The sequence below is a fragment of the Dipodomys merriami genome, unplaced genomic scaffold, assembly GCF_024711535.1.
Source record: "Dipodomys merriami isolate MVZ:Mamm:240054 unplaced genomic scaffold, mDipMer1.0.p SCAF_8, whole genome shotgun sequence".
NCBI lineage: Eukaryota > Metazoa > Chordata > Mammalia > Rodentia > Heteromyidae > Dipodomys > Dipodomys merriami.
The window spans coordinates 10,900,435-10,919,800 of record NW_027206401.1 but is presented as its reverse complement, the minus strand read 5'-3'; the positions used below and the strand labels follow the sequence as shown (position 1 = coordinate 10,919,800).

The following is a 19,366-nucleotide window of genomic DNA, read 5'->3' as shown; positions in this document are numbered from 1 at the left end:
CTGAGTTGGGCTCTGGGTTGCTGATGCTTTACCACTAGAACCATAGGTCCATTTCTGACTTTTTGTTGTTTAATTGGAGATAAGAGTCTCACAAGGGGTTGGGAAAAGTGGCTCAGTGGTAGAATGCTTGCCTTGCATGCATGAGTCCCTGGGTTTGATTCCTCAGCACCACATAAACAGAAAAAGCCAGATGTGGCACTCTCGCTCAAGTGGTAGAGCGCTAGCCTTGAGCTGAAGAGCTGAGGGAGAGCGCCCAGGCCCAGAGTTCAGACCCCATGACCGCCAGAAAAAGAGAACAGTCTCACGGACTTTTCTACCTGGGTTGGCTTTGAACCATGATCCTCAGTTTTCAGCCTCCTGAGTAGCTAGGATTGCAGGCATGATCCACTGCCCCCTGTCCTTGATTTTGTTCTTAAGGCTCCTTTCTGCCATTGAATGTAACGTTCTGAAGTCAGAGGGAAGTTTGTGTCTGTGTCTACAGGCACAGGCTCAGTTTAGCTCTGACTAAAAGATGTCTTGATTAGATACCTGATTGCAAAGAACTATGGGAATTATTAACTCTCGTTTATTACATGGAGTGTATAGTATCCCAATACTTCTTACAGAAACTATGTGAGTCCTATTTCTCTGCCTTAGCTCTTCACACTATGAATCAAATCTAACTCGAACCCAGGCCATCACTAATGCTATTTACTTAAAATATGCTGACATTTCTGCTGATGGTGCTTTGTAGAGACACCGCCCCTTCTCCTTTTCTCCTTAGGTTTCATTTAAAATTCCCATCTTTCATATTTTGGGTAAGAGAAGACTTTAAGTGGCAATGTAATCTGAGTATTCCATTTAATAAACGGACTCAGCATGGGCATTTTGAAGTGAGCGTCGCTTCGAGGGTGTTAGTTCAGCAGGAAGTGTGCGTGGGTGAAGGCCAGCTTTGATGGGAGCCGAGGACAGCCAGGTGAAATCAATTTAGTACAACCCACGGCGTCTGTGTGGACTGTCTGAGCCTACTGTGCCTTCCAGACTCCGACCTGTGGTGTGGCCAAGTCCTGCGTTGGCCTGTAAGCACGATGAATGATGGCAGATGTAGAACAGGGCTTCCTTCCTTCCTTCCTTCCTTCCTTCCTTCCTTCCTTCCTTCCTTCCTTCCATCCTTCCATCCTTCCTTCCTTTCTTCCTTCCTTCCTTCCTTCCTCCCTCCCCCTTCCTTCCTCCCTCCTTCTCTCCCCTCCCCTCTCTCCTCCCTCTTCTCCCTCTCCCCCCTCTCTCCCCTCTTTCTTTCCTTCCTTCCTTCCCTTCTTTTCTTTCTTTCTTTCTTTCTTTCTCTCTTTCTTTCTTTCTTTCTTTCTTTCTTTCTTTCTTTCTTTCTTTCTTTCTTTCTTTCTTTCTTTCGTTCTTTTCTTTCTTTCTTTCTTTTCTTTCTCTCTCTCTTTCTCTCCTCTCTCTCTCTCTTTCTTTCTTTTTTTTTTTTTGCCAGTCCTGGGGCTTGAATGGCACTGTCCCTGAGCTTCTTTTGCTCAAGGCTAGCACTGTACCATTTGAGCCACAGCTCCACTTCTGGCTTTTTCTGTGTATGTGGTACTGATGAATTGAACCCACAGTTTCATGCATGCTAGGCAAGCACTCTACCACTGAGTCACCTTCCCAGCCCCTTTTTCTTTCTGTACTAGGAATTGAACCTAAGGTCTGCTATATGCTAAGCCCAGGCTTCCATGCACATCTTCTTTTGAGAGTTTCTTTGTACTGGCATGTCTTGGGCTATGGAATATTCTTTAGGTCATTTTACCCTTGTATAGATTAATAGTTCTTTTGTCATGTCTTAAGTGTGAGTTTACAAATATGTATTTTTATTATTCTATTCTTTTATTTATTTATTTAGCCAGTACTAGTGTTTGAACTCAGGGTCTCAAACTTTTGCTTGGCTTTTTTTGTTCACGGCTGGTACTCTACCACTTGAGCTGCATCTCTGTTTCTGGCTTCTTGGTAGTTAATTGGAGATGAGAGTCTCAAGGACTTGTCTGGCCAACTGGCTTCCCTATTGGTTGTGAACACAGTCACCCAGATCCTAGGCCCAGTCTACTTGATGATGAATTGCCTCACATGGCTTTGGAAAGCTAGCTGCATCTTTCTGCTGATTCAAGACTTCAGTCTGAGCCTTCCTTTCCGAGTAGTTCATTTTCTAGAAGTGAGTGCATTGCTTCTAACTTGGGTACGGAGTCTGCAGCTGAGTTCACGTGACTTTCTCTGCCCTGCAGCTTCTTCAGAAGAATGGCCAGCTGTCCGCCGCCAATGGCTTAGCCGAACAAGGAGACCCCAGCCTCCAAGGAGTCTCAAACGGCCAGGAAGAGGACCAAGTGGTCGTCACAGAAGGTAAACTGTCAATTCCGGGCTTGGGGAAGGATGCAGGGGTTGGGGAAGATCAAGTCTTTCCAGGGACCATGAGACCAACTGTCCACAGATTTTCTTCAGCAGAAAAGACAGGCTCATGCTGTCAATTTTAGGGTGATGTTGAATCGAAGGTTTCTGGAACAAGTGTCAAGCTGGCCATGTGGATAGCTCCTCTACTTAGGTTTGACCTATGGCTTCTCTCTCTGGAACTGTTTAAAAATGTCTTCCCTAAACAGCTTATCTGGTATTGGATGTGAGCTCTGCTTGGGAACAGTGATTCATGGCTGCTTTATTGAGAAAAGCCTAGAAGAGGTCTAGAAGAGCGTAGAAGAATCTAGAAAAGCCGAGTTAAGTGTTCAGTAGTAGAGCATGTGCTTAGAATGTATGAGGTCCTGGCTCTGTCTCCCCAGCTCTCCCCGTAACAGCTGAGACTCTCTAAAGAGAAGCCTACTAAACTTGCACAGATTTTTCTGGAAGGAACATTGCAAGGCATACATTTTCCCTATACTACTGTGTGCAGCTTTTGGACCTAGAGCATGCGGGCGTGATGTTGGACAGTGATATGTCTTTGATTTTTAATTCCTGGGGTGAGCAGCCCTACCTTGGGGTCAGAATCTTGTCTTCTGAAAAGCAAAAGCATCCATGATAAAGCAGGGAGTAAGTTGATTCATATATGCGTGAAAGGCCTAAGAGACAGAGACCCCCAAGGGGAGATGGGGCGTGGCCTCTGCCGGGTGACATTCTTCCAACACGTGGAACCCGTTTCTCTTCTCCGGGGTCCCCCCATGGTGCTGCTTCCAGCTGGGATCCGCTTTGATGTTGGTGAGAAGACTGGTCTTCATACAGCACCACAGGCGCCGTGTAAAGTTAGAAATATACACAGCCTCGCAGACGAGTATTTGCCTGACCCAGTGCAAGAGTTTCCAATAATATTCACTGGAATCATTGGAACAGACCCAACTCCGGTTGCCAAGCCCAGGGCTTTCCTGCCTGCGTTCGCTTCTGAGTTCAACCGTGTAGTGGGCCATCTTCAATTTTACCTTGGGCCTTCAGTGTGCTGCGTGCTTCTAGGAAGTAGATGACAGAGGAGACGTGAAGGTAGTAATGTGTGACAAGACAGATGAGGCTACTTGGTCATTACCTAGTGAATTTCACATGAGCTTCACCTCATGGTTTAGCAATCCCTTGAGATCCAGGGTCTGAGTAAACCTGGCGGATGGAAGGAGGTGGGCTTACATGGGTCAAGAGCGTGCCAGGGGCTGTAGTTCAGTGACGGGCTTTGTGGCTGCCTAAAAGTACAGAGGCCTTGGGCTTGATCCCAGTGCCTTTTGTGCATTGTCTTTTGTTTGGTGCCAGTACTAGGGCTTGAACTCAGGGCCTCGTGCTCTCACTCAGCCTTTTCCATTCTAGGTTGGCATTCTACCACTTGAGTCATACCTCCACTTCTGGCCTTTTTCTGATTGGTTGGAGATAAAGCGTCTCTGATTTGTCTGCTTGGGCTGTTTAAGGATTCTCACATCTCAGCCTCCTGAGTAGCTAGGATTGCAGGTGTGAGCCACAGCTCTCCGCTTGCATTGTCATTTTTAATGAGTAATGGCAGTGCCATGAGCCTGTTTATAAAATCCCCAAGACTCGGCCCAAATGTTCTCCTGAGGCCAACTATTGTAGGACCGGCCTACACCCAGCACAGTTTTTAAGAAAGGCTGTAATATGAAATCCTAAACCGGGGTAAGAAGGTGCCAGAACAGAGCACTGTCCAGGAAGTATTTAGAGGTCCAGGTGGGATCCCCGGAATAAGCTGCCCAGGGGCTGGGCCTGCCAGCCTCTTACCTGGCTCAGTTGTGAGGGGTGAGTAGAGCAATGGGGGGGGGGAGGAAGGGGGTGTGCACAGGTGTTCTGCATAATCCTGACAGCAAGGCCCTTCCTTCGGCCCATGGCCCACCCACTTCCTGAAGCTTTGCTGCTGGCCATCTTCCTTTGGCCCAGCTGTGACTGCTCATCCATTTCAGCTACGTGGGTAAACACTGACTTTTATAGAGAGCCATTCGGTCCCACCCTATGACTCCATGCCATCATCTGCCCAAATCTGACCACAGATAGCCTAGGGGATCTAAGCAATGTCGCATTCGTGCAGGCAGCGAGGTGGTGCCTAGCCCTATCTTGTAGCTGACCCTGAGAAGACCTCCCCTTGCCCTTCTAGAAAGGGCTGGGTGTCTTCCAAGTGGCTTGGGCACAGAGGCCACTGCCAGAGGTACGCAGAGACCCTGAGTTCCGATGGTGCCTTCTCAGCCTATGGGCAAGAAAGGTATCCCTGGGGCTGGGAAGGTGGCTCCGTGGTAGAGTGCTTGCCTTGCATGCATGAAGCCCTGGGTTCGATTCCTCAGCACCACATAAGCAGAAAAAGCCAGAAGTGGTGCTGTGGCTCAAGTGGTAGAGTGCTAGCCTTGAGCTGAAGAGCTGAGGGACAGTGCCCAGGCCCAGAGTTCAGGCCCCACAACCAACAACAACAAAAAAGGGTATCTCTTTGTCAGCCTGGTGCATTTTAGTTTTCCTTTCTCTATATTGTACTAATTAATAGCTTGGCAATGATTATATTATTACCTTGTATAATATTATTAATATAGTATTATTATAATAGTATTATATTATTATTTATGGTATTGAAGAATGAACTTGGGGCCTGGATGTCCCTGTTCAAGGTTGGCCCTCTACCACTTGAGCCACAGCTCTACTTTCAGCTTCTTTTGATGGTGAAATGGAGATCACAGTCTCATATCAGACTTTCCTGCCCAGGTTGGATTTGAACCACAATCCTCAGATCTCAGTCTCTCCTGAGTCGCTAGGATGATAGGCATGAGCTGCCAGCATCCGGTGAATTTAATTTTTCTTCCTGTCACTGTTTGCTTTGATTGAATTTGAATCCTCCGGGACCTTTGGGTGTGACAGGGGAGAAGGGGACTGCCGGTTGGCCACCCTAGGATCTCGTTATCTTACAGAACATCTGTTCTAGAAGGGAGGGCGATACTTCCTCCTTTATCTGGATGGTGAGTGGGTCTGGTTTGGAGCTGGGCACCCTAAATAGTTGCTTTTCTGAAAGATTCTGCTTTTCCTGCTGAGAAGACACGTTTTGAGGATTTGACTCTTTTTGTGTTATGTGTGACGCGATAGGAATCTTGTTCATATTTTCAGGAAGGTCTACCTGTGGTGCTTGTCCTTAGCCTCCAGGGAACCTTTACCTCTGCTGGCATTCAGCCCCTTTAAATCACCAGACAGCGGTGCTCGCGAGCTGAAGTGGTGGGGTGGGGGGAAGGGGCGCTTTTGCTTTGTTGTTTGAATCCTCTGGGATTGGAATAGTATCTAGAACATAGCACATACTCTATAAATACTTGAATAAATGAAACCAGTTTTGAGTTGGGTTCACAGTATTATTATTATTAGTAGTAGTAGTAGTAGTAGTAGTAATTGTTACCATTTTTGTGCCAGTACTGGAGTTTAAATTCAGGGCCTACATGCTGTCCTTTACCTTTCTGGCCTAAGGTTAGTGCTCTATCACTTGAGCCACAGCTTTGCTTCCAGGTTTTGGCCAGATAAGTGGACATCAAAGTCTCACAGACTTTCCTGCCCTATTTGGCTTCTAACCTTGATCCTCAGATCTCAGCCTCCTGAGTAGCTAGGATTATAGGCGTGAGCAGCAGGCACCCAGCAGTATTCTCTATTATCAACCTTTTAATGTTCATGTCCAGTTCATTTCTGGTACAGTCACACACTGTAACCCTACAGGTCTTATTCGTAGCTCTCTCCCTTGTTGCTTTGGGCTGTCACAAAGCCAGATCCTTTCATGGTGCCACACACAGGTGTCAACCGCTGGCCTGGATGCCAGGGGTGCCGAGAAACCCAAAATCTAGCCCTGACCCGCCAGAGGTTTAAATAAGAATTCTTAGTAACGCCATCAAATAAAAGTGTACTTCTTGTTACAGTCTTACCGCAGGCCGTTTTCTTAGGCTGTATCCTGTCTGGTGTTGTTTTGAAGTGTAGGGAGAACTCGCAGAGTAGGCCTTGAAGTCAGCTCTGTGGTGTGCAGTGGCTAGGACTGGGTTTTCATTCATTGCCTTGCCCCATGGAAATATTTCTTGCGTAGGTGTCTAATTCACTCATGCCATCGGCGGAACTCTGCTACAGGTACGATGCTTTTGTGGTTAAACAAGTACTGCTTTGGCTGCTCACACCTGTAATCCTAGCTGAAGAGGTTGAGATCTGAGTATTAAGATTAGAAGCCAGCCTGGGAAGGCAAGTCTATGGGACTCTGATCTCCAATTAACTACCCAAAAGCTGCAAGGGGAGCCATGGTTCAGATAATAGAGCACTAGCCTTGAGCACAAAAGTTCAGGGATGGGCTCTGAGTTCGAGCTCTAGTATTGGCACCAAAATTTTTTTTCTTAATGTTTTTTTCCCCCCCTGTCAATCTAGTCTTTAACTACTTTAAGAGCTGAAGAATTATTTTAGTTCAGCCTGCCAGTTTTAACTGCATGCAGTGTTTAAGAAAGGAAATTTGCTTCTGCAATGTATACATAGTCATCTAGGTACAGCTTTGTAAAAGAATCCGGCCACCGCAGCCTATTCGAGCGTGCTTGTGCTCTGCCGAGCTTCTGAAAGGCCAGGGCTGTAGAAGAGGGGGTGGTGGAGTACAGGTGTCGCGCACTGCGGCTGCGCAGCTCTTCCAGGCACTGTGTGTGCATCTCCGTCATTGTGAGAGGTTCCTCCCGCTCCCAGCAAGGTTCATTCTTGTGTGGACCAGTGTCCTTGAATGTGGGGCAGAGATAAGTGTGTTTGTTCCCTATTGTGGTAATAAAATACCCGATGTGGTTCACGTAAAAAGGAGGAAGGTTTGCTTTGGATCGTTGTGTTAGACGTTCCAGTCCTAGATCAGTAGGTGGCCTGCTGATGTGAGCTCCAGATGCGGCTGAGGAAGATACCCTACTTCGTGGGCAGGAAGCAAACAAGGAGCAGGATGGAGATCAGGGGCCCCCTTTCCCTTTCCCTTCAGGGCCGTGCCGTGATGATGTCACAGTCTTGCTGCTGGGCCCCTGCTACTCCAAGTCCACGGCCTCTGGGGACAGTCAGTATCTAAACTGTAGCTGCGAGTCTCACCAAGATTGAGGTCCCTGAGGAATGTTTCCACCCCTCTGTTACTCCACCATGCTGCTAGCTCGTTTGGGCTGAACAACAAAACACCTGATCCTGGGGAGTTGCTACACAGCAGAAGGCTGTTTCTCACAGTTGTGGAGGTTGGAAGGGGCCCTGACTTTTTCAGGAGGGGCTCTGCCCTCCTGACCCAGTCACCCCCAAACACCTCACTTCCAGGATGGGTTTCAACAGGGAAATCTGGAGAAGACACAGACATTTAGATCTCGGCACCTGTCTTATTTGCTACATAAATTTGTTTTTTTTCTTTGATGGGACTAAGGTTGAACCTCAGGGCTTTGTGCTTTTATATCCCCCCCCCCCCCCCCCCCCGGTCATTTTGGACCATGATCTTATTTCTGCTTCCCTTGTAACCTGGATGACAGGGACATACCACCACGCCCAGTTTTTTTCTTAATTCTTTATTGTGGTTGATTACATAAATTCCCCAAATTTCACAGTATTGTGGGATAGTGATGCTTAGTTAATGTCACAAACACATTCTAACCTTCATGGGGCAAATTGTCTATCAGGGTCTATAACATTTATGAGTTCTGGTCTGGGAAGGTGGCTCAGTGGTAGAGCGCTTGCCTTGCATGCTTGACTCCCTGGGTTCAATTCCTCAGTTACACATAAGCAGAAAAAAAAAAGCCAGAAGTGGCGCTGTGGCTCAAGTGGTAGAAGCTAGCCTTGAGCTGAAGAGCTGAGGGACAGCGCCCAGGCCCAGAGTTCAGGCCCACGACCGGACCCAAAAGAAACAAAAAAAACCCCAAAACATTTATGAGTTCTATGGGCTTTGACAATACAGTTATTTCTTCCACATTGGGTGATATGTACATTTCTTTCATTTTGCATAGCATCAGCTGTTCCCTCTTTCCCACTTGTCCCCTCCCTCCCATCGCTGCCATTGAGTTGCTTAGTTCGTTTTGGTCAATGTCCAGTGCAGCTGATGGTCTTGTTGGTGTATGTTTTCCCCTGATTCCCTCTAGTTCTGTGTCATCCTCCTGGTTTCCTTCTGGTGTGCACATATACACCATACATGTGATCAGCAGCATGGGGTTATTTAGTAGTGATTCGACCAGATGAGTGGAAGTCCTTTGTTTCTTAAGTCCTGTTAATTTTGTCATATCACCTAACATTTTGGATTTAACATCCACTTATCAGGGAGACCATGTGCTGTTTGTCTCTTTGCTCTTGGCTTAACTCACTCAACATGATTTCTTCCCTGCACATGCCATTATTTTGTCTTTTTTTTTTTTTTTCTTTTGGGTCCGGTCGTGGGGCCTGAACTCTGGGCCTGGGTGCTGTCCCTCAGCTCTTCAGCTCAAGGCTAGCGCTGTACCACTTGAGCCACAGCACCACTTCTGGCTTTTTTCTTTTTGCTTATGTGGTGCTGATGAGTCGAACCCAGGGCCTCATGCATGCAAGGCAAGCACTCCACCATCCCCTATTTTGTCCTTTCTAGTGGCTGCATAATATTCCATTGTGTATAAATACCACAGTGTTTGGATCCATTCATCTGTGGTGGGGCATCTGGGTTGTTTCCATATCCTGGCTATTGTGAACAGTGCTGCAATGAACATGGAGGTGCATGTGTCCTTGTATACTGGTTCCTGTTGTTCAGGATAGATCATGCCCAGTTTTTTATTGGTTAAGATGGGGTCTTGTGGACTTTTCCCAGGGCTAGCCTGGAACTACGATCCTTCTGATCTCAGCCTCCCAAATAGCTAGGATTACAGGTGTGAGCCACCATGCCCAGCTGTCAGAGAAAATCTTAATGTTTTGTGAAGGACTGAGTTGCATTTGGGGTGAAACAGGTAGAATTTCACGAGAAATGGAACCTCCAAGTGGTTCTGGCAATGATATATTCTAGAACATACCCTCCCTATGTTAGCTAAGTGAATACTTGGATAACCCAGGTGTCAGTGGCCCATGCCTGTATTTCTAGCTATTTGGGAGTCGGAGACTGTGGTTTAAGACCTGCCAGGGCGAAGTACTCTTTAGACTCCATGTCAAAGGAAGGAAGCTGGGCATTGTGGGACAGTCCATTAATCACAGCTGTTATACGGTATATGACATAGGCGGATGAGGTCACGTGTATACCAGGCAAAAAGTGAAGCCTGTCTCCAAATAACCATTGCAAAAAAGGGCTAGGACCATGGCTCAGTGTTAGAGCTCCTTCCTAGCAAGCATGAGTTCAAAGCCCTATAGCCAAAGAAAAGAAAAATGGAAAAACAAATAGCATACCTTGATACATACTGACAGTGTAGTTTCTAGGGATAGAATTTAATTTTTCAGCCTACCAGTTAGGGCTTGTTCTTGAGTACTGTACATTGTTTTGTGGGTTTTTTTTCAAATTGCTGAGTACTGTTGATTGATTTTTTTAAATCAAATTGTTCTCCCCGACCCCCAGTAATGTGTGTGCGTTAGCTATTGAGGTGAGAATTTGCTCCACGGTAGATTCAATTAATCGAATGAGCTGTTAGCTCTCCAGTGTCTTAGCGTGTTCACGGAGTGTTTGGAACGGGCTGAGCCTCACAGACAGTGCTCTGACCGCCGGCTTGGGCTGCCTAACAAAATCACAGGGCACGTGTTTATCTGCCCACCGTGTGAAGGCTGGAGGTCACCCACCAGACGCTGGCAGGCGAGCTGTCTCCCGAGGCCTCTTCGTGGCTTGGAGATGACGCTCTTCCTGCCTGCCCTCTCATAGTTGTTTTTTTTTTTTTTTTTTTTTTCCTTCCCAATCCTGAGGCCTGAACTCTGGGCCTGGGCGCTGTCCCTCAGCTCTTCAGCTTAAGGCTAGCGCTCTACCACTTGAGCCACAGCGCCACTTCCAGCTTTTTTCTTTTTGCTTATGTGGTGCTGAGGAATCGAACCAGGGCCTCATGCATGCAAGGCAAGCGCTCTACCACGGAACCACCTTCCCAGCCCCTATTCTCAGTTTTGAGAGACAAATGATTCTATGTTTTCCTGGCGACTGTCAGAATCTTGGCCCTAAAAATGACCCTGGCTGGAAGGGATTCCATTGAGTGTGTTTCACACGCATTAGTGTTCTGTCAGGTCGCCTGGCCAGATGTGCTGCTATCCAGCCTAACATTGGGTCAACCGGGAAACACGTGTGTGGCTCCCCGAAGCTTCTAGAATTATGAATCTGTCTCTGAGAGCAGTTCAGCAGCTGCTGCTTAGGGTCTTGCAAGCCAGACAGCCAGAGCCCTTCATCTGGGGGAGAGGGGAGATGGGAGAGGGCAGGATTGGCTTTTCTTCTTTTTTCATTCTTTTCCTGAATCCTTCAGGTGTTAAAGATTCCAGACGAGAGCCCTCGTTCTCACCCTCTTCCCTCCTAGTTCCTTTACTTTTTTCTTGTTTCCTTTGCATGTACCGAGACTTGAACTCAGGGCCTTCTGCGCTTGCTCAGCCTTTTCTGCTCACAACTGGCACTCTACCTCTTGAGTCACACTTCCATTTCCTGCTCTTTGCTGATAATTGGAAAGATAGTATTCTCACAGATTTGTCTGCCTAGGCTGAGTTTGAACCTTGACCGTCAGATCTCAGCCTCCTGGTTAAGCTGGGATTCCAGATGCCAGGGTGCCTAGCTTCCTTTTCCTTTTTTTTTTTTTTTTTTGTTTTGTTTAGAGAAGATTCTCCTTATGCAGACAAGGCCAGCGGGGAGCTGGTGAGCCTCCAGCTTAGCCTCCCGAGTCGAGCTGGGATGATGAGGTCTTTGCTACCGCGCTTGGCTTCTTGAGCTTTTAATGTTGTTTAATGCTCTTCGCTTTCTAAAAGTGTTTTTAAAGTTCCCCGTTCTTCAGATGATTTATTTGAGGGTTTAGAGTTGAAATAGCCATACCTATGCAAACACGTCCAGTGCATCTGGACCATAACATTCAATTAGCTCTCTTTGTGTTCACAGCACAGGCCCGAGAACTGGAAATAGGCAGAACGCTGGAGAACCTGCTCTGCGGTGTCCTGCGGGCACATCACTGGACTAAGAGCAGCCAGCCTCTGTGCCCCCGTTCCATACCCGACCCTCAGCCAGCCAGGTAGCCTGGGAGTTGAGCAGTTTTAGAGGGTCATATAACTGCAGTGCAGCTCTTTATGTTTTCTTGTCGTTATTCCCTAAACATTGTAGCTCAACCATTAACAACTGCATACTATTAGGTGCTATTCATAATCTAGAGAAGCCTAAGGCGTGGTGGTGCACGCCTGTAATCTCAGTCCTCAGGAGATGAGACAGAAAGATCAAGAGTGCCAGGTCAGTGTGGACTATAGAAAAAGATAAGCTGAGAGTCAGTGGCTCGGGCCTGTAATCCTAGCTACTCAGGAAACTGAGTGAGATCTAGAGAATCACAGTTCAACGCCAGTTGGGGTAGAAAAGTCTGAGAGACACCTAATTCTAGTCAACCAGCCAAAAGCTGGGCTTGACGGGTGTCTCTGATCTCAGCCTTCCCGGTAGCTAAGGACGGCAGCTGTGAGCCTCTGGCCTTCGGGCAGCGTCTGCGTTTGCTGTGTATGGAGAGCTTCACTTGCTTTTCCTGATCTTCCCTGCCCGTCCGTGTAACTTTCAATAAATGTCCGCTGGACTCAGCTCTTTGCCTTTTTAAGTGAGTCATTTGTTTTCCAAGTGTCATTTGAAATCGCCCTTCAGTGTCGGATTTCTGGTCTCACTGGCAGCTGTGCCCCGGCCGCCGTCGAGGTCTGGACTTATAGCTGTGTGCTACGCATCCCCTCCTCTTCCCCCCCAACTGCTCCTCCCGTGGGCTAACCCTCGGCCCTGGCTCCCACTCCGCCTGAGTTCCCTGGGGCCGGGGGTGACAGCCGATTGTACCCCAAGTTGTTTAGCCCAATCAGTATGGAGCAAGAACTTGGCAACTGTTTGTGGAGCAAAGCGGTAGAGGTGGGAAAAGTTTCTTTTCCACCATCCACCCGTTGGTGGTATGGTAAACATTTTGGTATCATTTTTGCTTTGGGCGATGATGTCTGCCTCTAAAAATCCTGTTTTAACCAAAGCTAACAGAATGGAATCATCCAGAGGGAAGTGGCGGGCATGGTCCACGGAGCCTCTCTCCTGGCCTCTTCTCTGACACGGCTCAGCTCTGTAAGCCCTGCAGACGCTGACGGCTGCGCACTGGCCTGCATTCCTCACAGGAACATCAAAGGAGGGTGCTCTACTTCCGTGTTTAAAGGAGTTCCCCCCCATGTGCTGGTGACCCATCACTCGCCCCACATCTTTTGCTGTCTCTTTGAAGATCTCACATCAGATGTGTTACATTGTCACCCATGTCATAAAAAGAAGAAAAACAAGTTTATTTGTTGGTCATGGGGCTTGAACTCTGGGCCTGGGCGCTGCCCCTCAGCTCTTCAGCTCAAGGTGAACGCTCTACCCCTTCTGGTTTTCTGATGGTTCACTGGAGATAAGTCTCATGGACTTTTCTTGCCTGGGCTGGCTTTGAACCGCGATCCTTGGATCTTAGCCTCTTGAGTAGCTAGGATGACAGATGTGAGTCACCAGTGCCCAGCTAAGAAGTAGTTAATGGCCAAAATTGAACAGCAATATACAGCAATATATTTAGTGTGTGTGTGTGTGTGTGTGTGTGTGTGTGTGTGTGTGTGTGTGTGTGTGTGTGTGTGTGTGTGTGTGTGTGTGTGTGTGTGTGTGTGTTGGTACTGGGGCTTGAACTCAGAGCCAAGGCACTGTCCTGTACCTTTTTCTATTCAAGGTTAGTGCTCTACCACTTGCGGCACAGGTCCACTTTAGCTTTTTGCTGGTTAATTGGATATCAGAGTTTCACAGACTTTCCTGCCCAGGCTGGCTTTGAACCAAGATCCTTAGTTCTCCTGAGTCGTTAGGACCACTGGTATGAGCCACTAATACTTGGCAATACTTACTTTAAAAAAATGTTGGCAGTCCAAGATACATGACCAGGAAGGTTTACTGCTCACCCATCTCCACAGCACAGCTCTTGCTCGTCTTTCCTAAAGTTTAGACTCACAGAAAGGAAGGTGCTGGCAGCAGAGCTGTGCAAGATCATTGAATCCTGGTGGTCACTGACCCACACGGAAATGGCCTTGACTTTGCTCAGCTCAGGCTGAGTGCGGTAAATCGCGCCCTCTGGTGGCCAGAAGGAGCCATGCGGTGTTGTGTTATTCAGCTCTGCCTGGCTTCAGTGGTTCCTTCACTTAACAGTTCTCATCCAGATGCTTGCGTTCCCAGTGCCCCTCTGGTCCTCACTGAGGCCCCTGCCTCTGAGCCTCCATAATGAACAAGAATCTTCTGAAGAGAAAAGAAGTAATTCCCTCCCCCCGCCCCATCACCATTACACTTTTGTGGTGCGTTGGCTTAGGGGAAGAGCCAGGGCTGTGGGAGTCAGATAGGCAAGGGGTGACATGATCAATAGGAGAAAGATGCCAAGACAGGAGGGACCAGGGGACACGATGGATCCCCTCCCCCTCCCCCACCTTGGCTTCACAAAGCAGAGAGAGCACCCTGGCTCATTCATCATTGTCTTTAGGGAGCCTCCAAGCCCCGAATCCTGCGGCCGGCTGCATTTCTGAACTCTTATTACAAGTTCTGATTGATTTCCGTGCTGTAGGCTTGCGCCGTGAGAGGTGTGATAGCTGCTTTACACACACACACACACACACACACACACACACACACACACACACACACACACACACACACACACACACACACACAGATACAATGCTGACGTATCTCTGCTCTTGCAAAAAAGGGATCAAATGTCAAGACAAAGTTTCTCCAAGAGTTCAGGAAAGGGCGCTCCTGAGAGTTGGGGGACCCGTGTAGGAAACAGATGGTAACCCACACAATGCGATGGGTGTGGAAAAGGGAAGTGGCGTTCTGCACCCAGCCAGCCCTTCACCATGCCTGCAGCCCGGCACCCAGCACCCAGCACCCTATGAACAAAACCCAAAGATGGTTATTTTCTTTGCCTCACTTTTAAGATTTGCCATGCAGAAGTCGGAGGAGGGGGGAGTCTTGCAGGGGTGAAGTCTGTCTGTCTGTCTCTCTCAGCAACATTTCCACCCTCCCTGGGCTCCAGAGGCTTGTCGCCTGGGGTGGAGCACGTGACTGGGGGAGGGCGGGGAGGTGCAGGGCAGGGGTGGGCGGGAAGGGGGGGTGCCTCTTGCTCTTATAATTAGCCGGGAAGTGGCCGCGCCACTCTGCTCGCTGGACTTCCCAGGGCGCTGCGCCCTCTCCCTGTCCTCCGAGCCGCCCAGCTCCACTGAGGTCTTTCCCACCGCCCCCCGGCTGGCCCTGCTGCACCCCGAAACCATGCTGGGGACCATCACCATCACCGGTAGGCAAAGCCAGAGCGCCTGGCCTCTCCCGCTGCGGCTTTGGGCATTTGATCTCTGCCTGTGGGGGGGGGGAGGGAGGGAGAGGGAAGAGACCCCATCCTTTGGTTTAAGGGGGCATCGTGGAGGGAAGCCCTGGCCACCAGCTTAATGGACACCCGCGGTCAGGCTGGGGTGAACCTATTTGCAACTTGCTTCTGCAAGCTCAGTCGCTCTCTCCCTCTAACACGATTTCCAGACATGGAGTTCTTGACGTTGTGCCTTGCTTTGAGGGAACTTTGAGTAAAATAGTTTCAGCCCTGGTAATTTAGGCTCTGCACTTACTGGAACATACTGGTAGCTTCCAGACAATACCATTTAGGCATTGATTTTTTAAAAAAAGTTTAAAAACTGCTTTCTAGGAATCTGGATGTAAGAGCTGTGATAGTGAATGCCTGCTTCTAGAAAAATGGGTACTCATGTCAGATTTGTAATTTTTTAAAATTATTTTATTTTTTTAAGATTTTTGTTTTTCTTTTGGTCGGTCGTGGGGCTTGAACTCTGGGCTTGGGCACTGTCCCTCAGCTCTTCAGCTCAAGGCGAGCACTCTACAACTTGAGCCACAGCACCACTTCTGGTTTTCTAGTGGTTTATTGGAAATAAGAGTCTCACAGACTTTCCTGCCCAGGCTGGCTTTGAACCATGATCCTCAGATCTCAGCCTCCTGAGTAGCTAGGATTACAGGCGTGAGCCACTGGCGCCTGACATTTTATTAAAAAAATTTTAAGGGTGAGTTTATACTCTCCCCCATTTGGGAAAGTGACTGTTGTCAGCTGCACCCAGGGAGCCTGTCTGCTGTTAAACTTGATTTGCTAATTTAGAATTATAAGAACATCCTTGATTTAAATATTTAAGATACTTGGCTTCCAATCCTGTGTTTTCTTTTTTTCTTTTTGCCAGTCCTGGGGCTTGAACTCAGGGCCTGGGCACTATCCCTGAGCTTCTTTTGCTCAAGGCTAGCACCCTACCACTTGAGCTTTGTCTGTGTATGTGGTACTGAGGAATCGAACCTGGGGCTTCATGCATGCTAGGCAAGCACTCTACCCCTAAGGCACCTTTCCATCCCCCTGTGTTTTCTTAAACGTGCAGAATGGAATTTCTAGGACTTTCTAGGACTGACACCTTTTCTCAATGTGACTGCTATGGAAAAGCCTTGTTCCCCTGGTGGAATTTTAAATGAATGCAAAAGTTTGGCCACACCAAAACTCTCGCTTCCTATGGATTAGGTTGTTTACCCTGAACTCTGTCAAAGGTCTTCCTCCAAGCTGTCTGGCCTGTCTGCAACTTGCCAGCATGGGCTTTTAGGTAATAACTAGAAATTATAATTAAATAGGCAGAATGATGGGGGGGGACCTCATAAAACTCTAGTTCTTCCAAGTCATTAGTTTGTTCCATGAATGCAATATGTAAATACAGGTCCAGCCCTAGGCTGACTGCCCCGCAGATTTTCTGAGTCACTGTGACTTCCAGTTCTTAATTTTTTTTTTCTTTTCTTGAAAGTCCTGGGGTTTGAACTCAGGTCCTGGGTGCTATCCGTGAGCTTTTGTGTTCAAGGCTAACACTCTACCACTTGAGCCACAGCTCCACTTCTGACTTTTTGCTGGTTAATTGGAGATAAGAGTCTCATGCCCGGGGTTGGTTTTGAACCGAAATCCTCAGATCTTAGTCTTCTGAGTAGCTAGGTTTACAATTATGAACCATGGCTGCCCAGCTAAAGTTCTTGAATTTTTTCTGGCCCTGTGTACAATGGGATGATTATATTCACCATTGATCAGCTTGCCACGAGCTGACTTTGTTATGGGAAGGAAGGATTCCTTGTTCAGTATTTATCAGTAGTTCTGGTTGGAATAATCGCAGTGGGGTAAGGAGCCGAAGCATTTGGGGGAACTATTTTTAAAGGCAACCTCAAATGATTGGACCTGAGCTTTCTGCAGTTTACCTTTATTCCAGTGTGGCTGCAGATGGTACTGGTTGGCATGATTTGGCTTTTTTTTTTCTCCCTGGCAAATCAGAAACTACACAAACGTTTAACAGCCAGAAGATATTTCTTACTTGGAAGACATAATTTCAGTGTTTTTGTTTTTGTGGGTTTTTTCTCTGTAAGTTATTCTGATTGGGAAGATTTCAAGTCTGTGGTCATGTAGTAACAATTGCTTAAGAGTGCAAAGGAGCCAGGGCTTTGGAACCGGCGTGAACTGTGAATCAAGTCTTGTGGTGTGATTCTCCGGCTTTCGGGATGGCTCACTTGCCTAAGAGGGAAGGTTTCCAGTGGGAGTAGTGGATTTGCGGAGGGTTGGAGTATAGTGGATTTGGGGAGGGAGTGCTTTAGCGTCAGCCCCCCACCACGCCTGATGCCAACGTATGAAGCAGACTTTCATTAAGAAACGATCGCTCATTCACATGTTACTCCTGTGCTGCTCCCCAGCTCCCCATAGCAATCGCTGAGCCTAGAAACGATGCCTGGATTAAAGAGGGAGCTGGGCGGTGGCACACGCCTGTATCAGTGGCACACGCCTGTAATCCTGGCTAGGAGGTGTGAGGATCCTGGGTCGGGGCAGGACTCTTATCTCCAATTAACCAATAAGAAGCCAGAAATGGAGCTGTGGCTCAAGGGGTAGTACACCCGTCTTGAGCAAAAAAGCTAAGGGACAGCACTCAGGGCCTACTACTGGCGCCTTCCGCAAGGCGGTGGCTCCGCCGTTTCCTACCCCACACATCATTGACACACCGGCCCCGAACTGTTGTTTGTATTAGGAAAAAGTTTTGATATTAGGTAAGCTTGGCAAGAGTCTTATGAGCGTTCAAGATAGCATGATTCTTTATCTCTAGAGTAAACTGGGGTGAGAAAGAGACTCCCCACATTCATGCCCGGTCTAGAAGATTTTTAATGGGCTTCTCTATGCAAATCCTTTGTCAAGAGGAAAAAAACCCCACAGCATACTGCATGAGGCTGTTTGCTGTCTGTGATGAAGGCAGATCAGTTTTCTAGAAACCTCTGAGACATCAAGATGCTAGCATCCCGAACATCTACAAAGTACTTTTCTCACATCCTGATTGCTTTTCTTCCAAATCCTGCAAACGGTGGCTGCCTCATCCTCCTTTCCTCATGGAAGTGGTTTTCTCAGGCTTGGCAATTTGCCCAAGATTTCATAGCATGTAAGAAACAAAGCCATAGAGGACTGTGTTAAAGATCGCATTCTTCTAAGCCCTAAGTGGCTGGTATTTGTTTAGTAATGTCTCTGGGGTGTGTGTGTGTGTGTGTGTGTGTGTGTGTGTGTGTGTGTGTGTGTGTGTGTGTGTGTGTGTGTGTGTGTGTGTGTGTGTGTGTGTGTGTGTGTGTGTGTGTGTGTGTGTGTGTGTGTGTGTGTTACTGGGGTTTGAGCTAAGGGTCTGGATGCTGTCTCTCTTAGCTTTTTTGTTCAAGGCTAGTGCTCTACCATTGAGCTGTAGCTCCATTTTCAGCCTTTTGCTGGTTAGAGTCTCATAGACTTTTCTACCTGGGCTGGCTTTGAACCACAATCCTCAGATTTCAGTCCCAAGTAGCTAGGATTACTGGGGTGAGCTACCAGCACCCACATTTTTATGTCTGCCCAGATGTTTTCCCATATCACTGTCAAAAGCCCAGGCACTGCGGGCCCAGGAATTGCTTCTCTGAGTTGGAATTCCAGTTGAACAACTTCCCGTGGAGGCTCCTGCTCCGTGAGCCTGCGCGGGCAGAGCTGGGAGTGTTCGGATATAAAGCGTGGATTTAGAATGCAGAGAATTCCTGGAACAATTCCAGGACAGTGCTACAAACCGGGGTGGGGGAGGGGGGCTAACTAGCTCCAGATGTTTTGTGAGCGCCCGCAGGGCCTGCGGACCCAGAGCGCGATTGTTCTAAACCTGAACAAAAGGAACTCCAGAACTTTGGCCTTGTTGCACGCCTTTTCTTTTACTGCTAAAAATTGACGTCACTGAAACTCAACAATAGAGATAAAAACATTAATATTTTATAAAATATGGTGGGACATATTACTTCATTTTCTTCTTTTAAGCCCTTAAAGGGGAAAAAAAGTCCTAGATTATTCTTCCTCTGTCTTGTTACTCTCCCTCATCTCTGTCTTTCTCCTCTCCCCCTCCCCCTGTCTCCCTTTGATGTACACACTGAGGCTTGAACTCAGGGTCTTATGTTCTTACTTGGCTTTTTCACTCAAGGCTGGCACGCTAACACCTGAGCGACACCTCCCCTTCCAGCTTTTTGCTACTTAATTGGAGGGAGATAAGAGTCTCAGGGACTTGGACTTTCCTGCCCTGGCTGGCTTTGAACTGTGATCCTCAGATCTAAGCCTCCTGAATAACTAGGATTACAGGTGTGAGCCACCAGAATTGTTTTTTGTTTTTTTTTTCTTTTCATGCAGCTGATGGCTTCCCAGGGTGTTACCAAGCTGGGCTCTGTGCGCAC

The 19,366-nt window shown here is 47.8% G+C and overlaps 1 protein-coding gene across 2 annotated transcripts in view; it reads left to right on the top strand.

The window, feature by feature from the left end:
- Nucleotides 1–19,366, top strand: part of Akap12 (A-kinase anchoring protein 12) — a 71,410-nt gene that overhangs the window by 35,221 nt on the left and 16,823 nt on the right. The window contains exon 2 of one of the 2 annotated variants that reach the window (XM_070010595.1): nucleotides 2,253–2,367. In XM_070010595.1, the coding sequence (XP_069866696.1) occupies nucleotides 2,253–2,367 (115 nt within the window). Of the gene's footprint in view, nucleotides 1–2,252; nucleotides 2,368–14,770; nucleotides 14,889–19,366 lie in introns of those variants that run through there. The other variant, XM_070010597.1, reaches the window with a different exon arrangement.